The 12,099-nt window shown below is 39.5% G+C and overlaps 1 protein-coding gene across 9 annotated transcripts in view; it reads right to left on the bottom strand.

Annotated features, from left to right (window-relative positions):
* Positions 1-200: 200 nt before the first annotated feature.
* ATE1 (arginyltransferase 1) overlaps positions 201-12,099 on the bottom strand; it is a 217,904-nt gene continuing 206,005 nt past the window's right edge. For all 9 annotated transcript variants that reach the window (XM_037803975.1, XM_037803974.1, XM_037803969.1 and 6 more), the window contains one exon: positions 201-4,096. In XM_037803975.1, the coding sequence (XP_037659903.1) occupies positions 3,918-4,096 (179 nt within the window). In that variant the 3' untranslated portion in view covers positions 201-3,917. The remainder of the gene's footprint in view (positions 4,097-12,099) is intronic.

Genomic DNA, 12,099 nt, shown 5'->3' with positions numbered 1-12,099 from the left:
AAAGAGCACATATAAGAGCAAAAAATATCACATGCAATCAAACTTAAGTCACTAGTTTGTGACTAACTTGGCTTGATCACTTGTTTTCTTTTAGAAAAGAATGCACACTTGAAAAACTTCTAATTACCCAATTGTTTCCATTTCATTTCCTTCTTATCTTTTAAGATAGCAACTATAGACACACTTTAATTCACTGGTCATCATATTCTTTCCCATCTTTATTCATATTGAAGTAATACAGTGCATACAAAATCAAACCATCTATGTTCAGAAATTCGCAACAGTTCATTTACGCAATAGATTCTGATATGTTAAGAAGCCACACAACTGATCTTTGCAAAATAGATAAAAATAGGATAGGCCATTTTGAAAGCAAACATCAAAAGTAAAAATTTCTTATCTAAGCAATTATAATCAAGTGAATAACATATTCATCTGTGAACAGCCTCTGTGTTTTAGAATGTAAAAAAAAAGTGCTCAGATTACATTTTTAAAGTAAGATAATGAAGATCTCATAGAACTGAAATAATTTAAATGATGATGATTAGCATGGGGAATCTCTATTATATCCTTCCTCCCAAGACACGGGGGTAGGTGTGAATTTATTTGAAATCAGTAGGGGATGGACCACAACATTAAGTTTGCAGATACAATGTTTCCTGCCTTGAAATATCATACCTCGTTTTTGAAAAGTTTTGTGTTTTCTTTAGATGAAAGCCATTTACATAAAATCAAATCTCTCAGCTAGATTATCAACTGACAGAGTTCAGTCATTTTCCTTGACTGTCCTTCTCCAGCCCAGTATCAATATTCAATCAGTCTTCCTTTGAAGACACCCTGTTCACTGGATCAATACATTATCTATTCTGAAAAAAAAAACAATGCATGAATACAGCAATTGAGTAAAAGACTCTTCATGGACAAAACTGACTCTGGAGCTTCCCTGGAGATGTACCGCCACCTTCAAGGGTTAACCCCCTGGTTAATCATTTTCCTCTGAAAGAACCCCAAACGGAGTTGTGCTAAGACGTAAGACTGAAGTTTTCTCTTCCTTTGATACTCAGTTGCAATCTCGATGAATTCCATTCCATATGCTAACCTCTAAGATAAAAGTAAGATGTGATACAGATGATGGCATCCATTTCTTGGACATCCAAGTTGCCAAGTGCATCAAGCATTGGCCCTACCCTGCTTATTTTAATAGTACTGAGGTCACACAATGCACTTTCTGAAAGCTTCTTGTTAAGTTTCTTTCAGATATGTCCGTAACTTGAATGCTGAAGAAACCAAAGAGAACGTAGGGCTTTATTTAAAAATTATTTGTGTTTAGAGACAGCAATTCTCTCTCTCTCACTCTCTGGGTGTGATAGTATTTCAGATTATTTTTAATTTATTGTTGTTTGGATTGTTTATAGTATTTCTTCTTTTTCCTATATGTTCAGATTGAAGGGTTCTGTGGCATGGGGCGTGTGTGACTTTATATGCGTACAGGTAACTGATGTGGGGATGGATATATATCGGTGGATATATTTGCATACATTTAGTGTGTTGTGTAATGGAGTATATTTGAGGCAGGTGCAAATTGAGTTTGAATTTCACTGATGTGTGTATTCAGGGTGCATGGAAGTTTTTGTGCACATTTTCTAGGAGTGTGTATTTGGATTCTGTGGCAGGAAATCGTTAGCATGCATTTTGGGAGTCGGGTATTTGTGTATCTGATGGAAGTTTGGGTTGTGTGTTTATACAATGATGTGGGATAATTGTATCTCCATGTAATGGAAGCATGTGATATGATGATGTAGGAGTATTTGGAGTTGTGAGAGTTCATCAGTGTATGATTTGGGACTTGGCAGAGATTTCCTGTGTACTCATCTATGGTAGACTGGAGATATTTCTTTGTGTCTCTGTAGCATACACTGGTCTGTGTATACTCTAGAGCTGGGAGATTGTGTGCAGGTTCACGACAGTGTGGTGGGTGAGATAACTCTTTACTTAAAAGGGTGAGAGAGACTGTGTAGAGGTTTTGTGTGTATATGAAACAGTAGTGTGTTGGCTGTACATGTCTGTAAACAGGCATAATGTGTACGTGTTGTGTATGGTTCTAGGTGTACATGTACAGTATCATTTTTATAATCATAAAAAGATTAAGCTATCTTCATTTTAGAGGGAATTTTTTTTAAAAAAGAGAGAATGTTCTCTAGAGTCTGAGGGCAATTTCTCAAATGCTCTTGGAAGACTATTTTGGAGGACAAATTTCCAGAAGAATGTAAGTCCATATGATCAAATTGAGTGTTCTTACTTACTGACTCCATCTCCAGCTAGCACAGGGCAGTTGTTACACACACACTCTCTCTGAGTGAATAAATACTAGTTTATTTGGATGTTGAATGTGTCTAGACATTTGATTTTTAAAAACCATCATATTATGATCCCTACATTCTAGCAAGCTGAGGATTATTTTCTAATGTTGGATCTAAATTCAGAGCATTTTGGAGAAAAGCTTAAAATCACATATTTAACTGATTGCAGTGGTGGAAATGAAACTGCTAAATTTCATAATAAGGCTTTTAAAAAGATCAATAGAAAAAGGGACAAAATGGAGACTGAAAAGGGCTCAGTGGCCAAGAAGCTGGCAGCAGAAGCTGGCAATCAGCTGAAAAAAAGAGCACAAGAAAATAATGCTCCTCTGTTCGCCACAGTCTACAACACAACTCAATTTCTGCACGCACCTCTCTAACTGTTAGTGATACGTCTGCTTTTCCTGGAGTGTGGTCTCCTGAGGGCCCGGCACAGTGCCTGCCACCTTGACAAAGGTGGACCAGGGACACTTGCTGAATGGGCAGAGGAACAAACAACAGAAAGGGAGAGGGAGAGAAGGGGCTGGTGTCTGCTCCCAATTACTAAGAGCAGCATCTCCTCTCTGACTCCCAAATCAAAGGGCAAGAAATGGATTGTTTCACCTCTTTCCCTAGAACTCAGAGCTCAAAAAGATTCCTCTTTATTACATGGGATTCTTGGCATGGCTATGAAAACAGTCAGATATTGCGTAATTTTGATAAATAACCAAAGACAGGTCTCCTGAGTTCTAAGGAATGAAAAATTAGCTCATATTTACTATTGATGGAGTACAGATCAAGGCAGGAGGTAATATTTTTTTTAAAAAATCAACTTTTTAGATTTTTAGAAATATAGCAAATAATGTAATGCATAACTAGGAAAGCCATATATTTTACTGTCCAAACTGTGATACTCATGAGAGTAAAAGGGAGCACTGTTAACAATTATTCCAGGGAAAAAATCATACCAAGGCAACATTAAACTGGGATTGTTCTGGGGAGACAGACATCTGATAACACAAAATACTTTTTTTCCCTTAATGTTTGTATTTGCTTTCTTCAAGTTCTCTATTAAACTACATAACATAATATTAGGCAGTAATTTAATGTTGAACACTGAGTAATAAAACAGTTTTGTTCTCTTCACTAGACATTCTAAGTGAAGAAACAGACTTTCAACCTTCCTTTCTATTCTTAAGTTTTTCTAACATAAACTAATGCTTTAAATGGGTCTGAGGAAACAGGGCATTCTAATTTCTCTAACAGAAAAAAAACCACAATTGTGATTTAAATTCACCGAATTTTACTTTCTAAAATATTAACAATAAGGTAAGTTTAGCATATCTTATTCAAAAACAAACCCCCCAAATCATAAACCCCAATCATAAGGCTAGGTCATAACACATCTTAAAAATCTTTATATTAATGATAGCATCTCACAAACACACTGCCACAAAATATTTTAGAAGAGCAGTATAACTGTCAAAATTACAAAGTCTGATTTTTGGATGCCCGGGGACCGCGAACGTGCAGGAGGCCCGACCCCAGGCGCCACCGGGAGCCTCCGGACGGGGTCGGCCCTCAGCTCCGGAACAGCAGCATCCTCTCGGCGCACGCCTGCCCCACCAGGCTCGCGTACTGCAGCACCGCCGCCTCCTCGCTGCGCTCCTTCTGCTGCTTCTTGTAAACACCGTAAGGCAGAATGGCTTTCTTGTGAAAGACCTGCAGTCGGTCAGGCTCCTTACTGCGGCCTTCATCCACTGCAAAGACAAAAAAAAAACCACTGATGACAGCAACAACCTCATCCAGGACGGCAGAGGGAGACACTTCAGGGCTCCAACCCCCACAGAAGCTTTCAGTAACCACCAGTAAGAACTGGCAGAGATATCTTTCTCAAACCTCCAGAGAACAGTTAAAGCACTGCAGGAGCAGGACTTGAGTGCTGCATCAAAGCAGTAGGCTACCATGGCCCCTGGCCGGCCCCTCCTCCAGCCCTCTCTGGTTGGGGAGGAGCCAAGTGGATCCTGGTCCTGGTTCTGGAGGGAGCAGAGTAACCCTTGTGCCCCGTCTGTCTGGTTGTGGCCTAAGGGACTTGCTGTCCCACATCTAGACCTGTGTGTAGAAGGCAGATCAGACAGAACGATGAGGAGAGCAGTCAAATCGTGCTGCCTGGGTACGGGCTTGCTGGCTATAGGGCATACAGCGCAGTGCCTGGGACTATGAGGAAACAGTTTCCTCTTGAAGAGGGGACATTTGTATTTTCCTAGGGTCAAAAGTACACGTTCAAGACAAGACAGAGGTACAGAAAGGATGGGTAAGTCCCTATGCTTTGGCCTGGAACCATTCTCTAAACTCTTTGAATGGCCAAGCCCTGAAGGCAAGTACTTGCACAGCAGAATCCACAAAGAAAGGTGTTTTCTTCATCGCACCGCCCCACCCCGGCCCTTTTTTTTTTCCTGGTTAGCTTCTGGCAATCAAGGAAAATTCTGTCATAACACTAGCTGGATACAAGCATAAGGAACAGGCCCCTCAGAGCCTAAATTCCAGCAATAAGTCATTAAAATATCAAAATGTACAGTCTTCAACAAAAGGTCACAAAAGATACAAAAAACAGGAAGTGATGGCCTAGGCAAAGAAGAACATTAAAGCATTAGAAACCACTAATGAGGAAGACCAGACCCTGGGGCATACCAGACAAAGATTTTAAATATACTCAAAGAGCTAAAGGAAAACATGGGCAAAGAACTACAGGGAATCTTGGAAACAACAGATGAAACAAAGAGAATAATCAGTAGAGGGATTGTGCCAGTTTGAATGTATCATGTCCCCCAAAACGCCATTATCTTTGACATAGTCTTGTGTGGGCAGATGTATCAGTGTTGATTAGATTGTAATTCTTTGAGTGTTTCTGTGCAGATGTGCCCCACCCAACTGTGTGTGGTGACTCTGATTGGATAATTTCCATGTAGGTGTTACCCCACCCATTCAGGGTGGGTCTAAATTAAATCACTGGGGCCATATAAATGAGCTGACAAACAGAAGGAACTCAGTGCAGCTGAGAGTGACATTTTGAAGAGGAGCCGCAGCCAAGAGGGACGCTTTGAAGGATGCACAGAAACTGAGAGAGTAGCTGCAGATGAGAGACAGTTTGAAGATGGCCATTGAAAGCAGACTCTTGCTCCAGAGAAGCTAAGAGAGGACAAATACCCCAAGAGCAACTAAGAGTGACATTTTTGAGGAACTGCAGCCTAGAGAGGAACGTCTAGGAGAAAGCCATTTTGAACCCAGAACTTTGGAGCAGACACCAGCCACGTAAGAAGGCCTATTTAACATGCTGACAGCAAAAAACCTGCCAACCAAGAATTCTATTTCCAGCAAAACTGTCTTTCAAAAATGAGGGAGAGATTAAGACATTCCTAGGAAAACAAAAGGTAAGGGAGTTTCTCACTGCTAGACCAGCCCTACAAGAAATACTAAAAGAGTTTTCTGCATGTTGAAAGAAAGGACAATAGAGTAAAGCCATATGAAGAAATAAAGATCTCTGGTGAGGGTAATGACATGGGTAAACATGCCAGCACTAGTGTATTTTTGGTTTGTAACTCTACTTTTTACTTCTTACAGGATCTAAAAGGCAAATGCATAAAGTGTAATGATAAATCAGTGGTTCTGGACTCATAACATGTACTTTGTGACAAGAACTACATAAAGGTGGGGGGGCAGAGGGTTGTAGGAACATAGTTTGTGTATAATATTGAAGTTAAGTTGGTATAAAAGCAAATGAGATTGTTGTATATATGTTCCCACAACTAGAGAAAATGACAATTAAATGTAATACCTGATCCTAGATGCAAAAGGACACTATTGGGATACATGAAAAATGGGAATATAGACTGTAAGCTTTATGTCAATGTTAAATTTCTTGAACTTGATAATCACACTTAAAGTAGTACTATAAGTGAATATCCTTGTTCTTAGGAAAAGTACATAGCAGTATTTAAGTGTTCAAGGAACATGATGCATATAACCTACACTCAAGTGTTCAGAAAATGGAATGACAGATGGACAGACAGAATGATGTGGCAAAATGTTAAAATTGGCAGATCTGGGTATGGGGGGTGGGGCATAGGGGTAGAGGGGCATATTGAAGTTCTCTCTATGGGGTTTATATTATTTTTGTAACTGTCCTGAAAGTTTGAAAGTATTTCAAAATAAAAAGTTAAAAAAATAAATTGACGAAAAAGGTCACATACCACATACCTGTTATTTTCCTAATTTAAAAAGATCTAATTTTAAATATGAAAATTACATATTAAGATGTCCTCTTTGGACAGAATGTTCAAATGAGGGTGTGCACTATTAATAAAGAATATCTTGAACACATAAAAAATAACAACTTACTGAGAAGTAACAAATGCCCTCCACTATATGACAGATGAAGGATCAGATAGAGACAAAGAACTGTATGCAATTAAAAAACTGCCCTTCTACACTTTTATTATTTTTCAGTGCCTGATGAGGTTTACAACTCTCCAGCCACTTTCCTAAGTCTGATTTAAATCTAATTTACCAACGGGATGTATGAAGTTCAAATCTCTGTGATGAAGCATTCTGCCAACTCAGCAGTTTAGCTCCTGGCTGCGGGCAGAAGGTCCAAGCTCTGACAGTGACGTTAGGAGACCAACAGTGTCACTTCACTAAACACAGGGCATAAAACTGCTTAAGTCAGGCCAATGGACTTTTACACATTTGTTCTTAGCACATCTGAAAACTGTTCAGGGAGTTCTTTCTCACTATTACCAAGAATAGTTTGGCACGATGTATTAAGATAGAATTATCTGTCATCTTCAATGCACAATATCTTCCAATCTACAATTCCAAATAGCTCAAAAGTACAGTCAAGTTGTCATTATCAGGGTACTAATTATCAACAGTGACAATTTTATCACTAATATCAAGTCTTAATGCCATTTCCCATCCCATCCCTGCTGCCTTGTATTATTTCCCCAGAGGTAGTTCAGAGTGTGTCCAGTTGCTTTAGAATTTGTTTATAGCCAAGGTAAGCTGCCTGTCTTTCTCTCCCTGCTCCCAACAGAAAGCATTCCAAAACCAACCGTTCATCAGTGGGTCTGCATTTGCTATGCTACTCATTAACAAATTCATGTTAGGCTTCAAATTTTCCTACATTCACTTGTTTTCCCTTGTTTTTCCTCCCTTCCTTTAGTTAATATCTGAAGCCACCAATGGAACCATTGCAACCTATCTCTTAAGCCACAAAACCAGCCCTTGAGTTTCTCGAGTCCAGGGCTGCTCAATTTTTTTTTTTTTCAGTATCTCTGCCCTCCACGCCCCACCCCATGGAACCTTTTGAGACATTTTTTCCTAACTGCCCTTCTCACCCCCCTGGCATTTCAGCCCCACAGATGTATGCTGGTTAGTATAATGTCCAATAATCACAACACCCCAAAGTGACTACTGCACTTGGAGCATTTGTCTCCAGATTTGTTTCCTATGAATATTCTATAATAATATAATCAGGGCATATTTATTATGTGGTAATATTATTTTTAAAGGTACCACAAACAATATTTTTTCTTCATTCATTCAACCAATCTTTATTATAAGCCTACTGTGTTGCAGCACTTTAATAGGTACTGGAGAATTCACCATGAATAAAAGAGCTTTCAGTCTAGAGGACGACTCTTTTTGTGGTTTTCTACTTTGAAAACAGTTCAATGTGCAGAAAATGGCAAAGTCAGTCAATTCTACTTCTTTTGAACTTCATGATTAATTTTTCTTCTACTCATATATTGTCTTTGAATGGCAACCAATTACTATTAGCTTATGTGCATAAAGGATGCACCAAGAACAGACCCTACATGAACTGAAGCCCTTTCTCTTTAAGGACACACTTCAAGTACACACTACAGCACTGGCCATCCTCCCCGGCCTCCACCCTCACCAGCCTAAGGAATCCACATTCTTCAATGAGGCAGAGGGGGAAAAATATCAATGGCCTATTCCTTTAAGTTTCTTGCGTGTGTACACAACGAAGAAAGAATAATGCTACAATTACATAAAGCCACCAGGAAAACTCCAGGGAGTAAGTAGAGTCTGCTAAGCAGACATTTTGAATGCATGACCTTCCCCAGACCTGACAGATGCAGCACATTCCTAAACATCAGCATCTACCCCGACACTGGTGGCAGAGCTATGATCTGGTAGTTGGAGAGTGGTAAAGCATGGCCAGTGGCGACAGAGCTCCTTTGAGTACCTGACAGCATGTCACAACTAAAGGTGAGGGAGTTTCACAGGAGCAGGCTTTGATGAGAGAGCAAGTGCAAACAACAGAGAATGGGCATCCGAGAGAAAGGTGTGCCAGTTTGGATGTATTATGTGCCCCAAAACGCCATGTTCTTTGATGCAGTCTTGTGGGGGCAGACGTATTAGTGTTTATTAGGTTGGAATCTACTGATTCAGTGTTTCCATAGAGATGTGACCCTCCCAACTATGGGCAAGACCTTTCATTGGATAGTTTCCATTGAGGTGTTACCCCACCCATTCAGGGTGGGTCTGAATTAAATCACTGGAATCATATAAAAGAGCTGACAAACAGTAGGAACTCAGAGCAGCATGAGAAAGACATTTTGGAGATGGCCACTGAAAGCAGACTTACGCTATAGCCCAGAATTTGCTCCAAAGAAGCTAAGAGAGGACGAAACACTCCAAGAACATTTTGAAGAATGCCATTTTGAAACACAACCTGGGAGCAAGCAGATGCCAGCCATGTGCCTTCCCAGCTAAGAGAGGTTTTCCAGATGCCAATGGCCTTTCTCCAGTGAAGGTACCCTACTGTTGATGCCTTACCTAGGACACTTAACGGCCTTAAGACTGTAACTTTGTAACCAAATAAACCCCCTTTATAAAAGCCAATCCATTTCTGGTGTTTTGCACAGCAGCAGCATTAGCAAATTGGAACAGAGGGTATACCTGCTGGGGAGAGAGTGGAGAGGGGTAATGAGCACAGAGAGGAATGCCAGGTGTGTGCGTGTGTGTGTGTGTGTGTGTAATTAAGGCATAATGTCAAATTTGTAATTTCCCTTAGGGTCTTGCCCTTTTGATTCACTTGACAGTATTTACTGAGTATTTACTATATGCCAATCTAGTGGGAACCTTGTGCCAGCAGTAGAATACCACGGGCAACTCTTCAGCTTGTATCTATGAGTTAAAGAGTTTAAGACCCATGAAAATAAAGATACTGTCTGGATCTCTATGAATTGGCCAAGTCTTTCTTACTTTAAATAAACTTTAAAAAATGTTGATGTAAGACAAAAGAAGAGGAAGATACCAAGATAACAGAAAAGTGAGCAAAAAGCAAACTCAAATAGGGAATTTAGTATCTAATGAAAGTGGCATTTCAAACCAGTGGAAAGAAAAGATTTCTCATTCAGTAACTAGTAGCAAACTGGCTGGCTTTAGAAAATACAAATATTCCAGAGAGTCTTAAATAAGTACTAAAGGAAATATAACAATGTTTATATACTTGGAGTAGAATCTTCCCAAACATGATACAAACACCAGACAGAAACCCATAAAGGAAATGACTCTCAAATCTGACTATATTAAACTTAAAAACTCAAGCGTAAGAAAAAACCAAACACCCAAATTTTATAAAAACAAGTACAAAAATAAATTTGCAACATAAGTGATAAAGAGTTAATTTTTTTAGTACACTAAGAGTGCCTACAAATCAAAAAGCAAAAGACAAACCTTATGCAAGAGAAAAATGGGCAAAGGACATGAAAAAACGAACTGCCAAGAAGACATCAAACATACTAAATGTCACTAGTCTTGACAGAAATGCACATTACAAGAACAAGATATGCTTGGTTTCTTAGTCCGGGAGAGATGAAGATGATTGATGATGGTGTTTGCCAGGTCTGGGCTGTGGGCAGTCAGGTTCTGTGGGTGGGAGGACAGATTCTTACAGCCTTTAAGGAGGATGTGGCAGTCTGCCAGTGGCTACCACTTTCGGTTCTCCTCTTCTGCCTTATAAAAGAAACCCAGCCTTTCAGCAGGGCACAAAAGTCACCCAGAAAAAAACCTTCCCAGCCTTCCTTGCAGCTGGCTGTGGCCATGTGACCAAGTCCTGGCCGAAAGGATATGAGTGGAAGTGTTTTATGGCAATTCCCAGGAATCTTTTAAAGGACAGCTAGCCTGTGTCCTTTGCTTCTTTCATTTTCAACACTTCCTTCAATCTGCTTTCTGGAGCAGGGATGACAGGGGATGACCCCTAACCTCTGCCTTGGGGCATGACGTTAAGAGCTTCCCCTAGGATCAGCAAAACTGAAAGCTAGAACTGGGTAACTGAGGACATCCTGGCACAAAACTGCCATACCAGCCCTGGACAATCTACATCTAGACTTATACATACAAAAGAAATAAGCTATCTTGTTTAAAGCCACTATTATTTTAGGTTTCTGTTATTGGCAGCTGTCCCTAATCCTACTTAAGATAGAGAAAAGGTGACAATACCTACTAAAATGTGTAACATTTTTTGTATCATTGACTCAACAAGTCCACTCTAAGACTCATTCTGCAGCTGTGGTTCTCAATCTTGACTGAACACTGGAATTACCCAGGGAGCTTTAAAAAAATACTGACACCAGGATCCCACGCTCAAGAGGTCCTCGTTTAAAAATTGGTCTGAATGGAACCTGGGCATCAGCATTTTTCCTACGCTCTTTAAAGTGGGTTCATAACCACTGTCCCAGAAAAACGCGCACTACTACAAGTGTTTCTAAGTAAGTTTAAGTATTCTTACTACAATATTCTTTGTAATACTGCAACGGGCAACAACTTAATGTCCATCAGTGGAGAACTAGCTAAATATGTAAAGCTGTATCTATACAATAAAATGTTGTTAAAAAGACATAGCAAGATAGAATATTTAGTAGAAAAAAGTTAGATAGATTATAAACAATTACTATTTTTATTAAAAGCCTAATATATACTTAGGAAAAAATCTGGAGAAATATACAAGCAACCTGTTAGCAGTACTTATTTCTAACTGTTCTCTTTACCTACAACTACCAACCACACCTCCGCCCCCAGGGAGCCACAGGGCTCACTCTTTACCAGATCACTTTAAATGTCACCTCTTCAGAGGCCTTCCCTGGTCCTATGTAATCGAGTACTCCCCACTCTCTGTAATTCCCTCTTTCTTCATATCACTCACCAGCTGAGATACAGATTTATTGCTTAGGTCTCCCTCCACTAGAAAGTGCTGGGAGAAGTTTGATTTTGACTGCTTGGCCCACTAAGATTTCCCCAGTGCCTAGGTACAGAGCAGTGCTCTGAAAATATTTGCTGAATGAATGAATGAATCTATCTCTGGGGGCAGCATTACAGGAGACTTTCACATTGCAGAACACACACACACACACACACGAATTTTGAATTTTCTATAATGTGCCTAAGACTTTTATAATAAAAAATTGTTAGGCTGATTTACAATTTTCTTTCTTTTATAAATAGGATCTTCCAGAAATGATAAAGTAGACATGCCAATTTCCTTTTCTATAAATGAACAGGGTTGTTTTAGTAGATTTTGCAAGTTCTTTAGGCTATAAATGTCTGTAAGTAGTCCTCAACATCAAAGATTGACTTTTCATAGATTTACTGTAAATTTAATTAAACATTTTATTGGATACTTATCTCATCAAATGAGGTTCTATGGTTTGAATATTCAAGTTAGATTATATCC

The sequence above is a fragment of the Choloepus didactylus genome, chromosome 15 (genome assembly GCF_015220235.1).
Source record: "Choloepus didactylus isolate mChoDid1 chromosome 15, mChoDid1.pri, whole genome shotgun sequence".
In the NCBI taxonomy this organism is placed as follows: Eukaryota; Metazoa; Chordata; class Mammalia; order Pilosa; family Megalonychidae; genus Choloepus; species Choloepus didactylus.
This window is presented reverse-complemented; position numbering and strand designations above follow the sequence as displayed.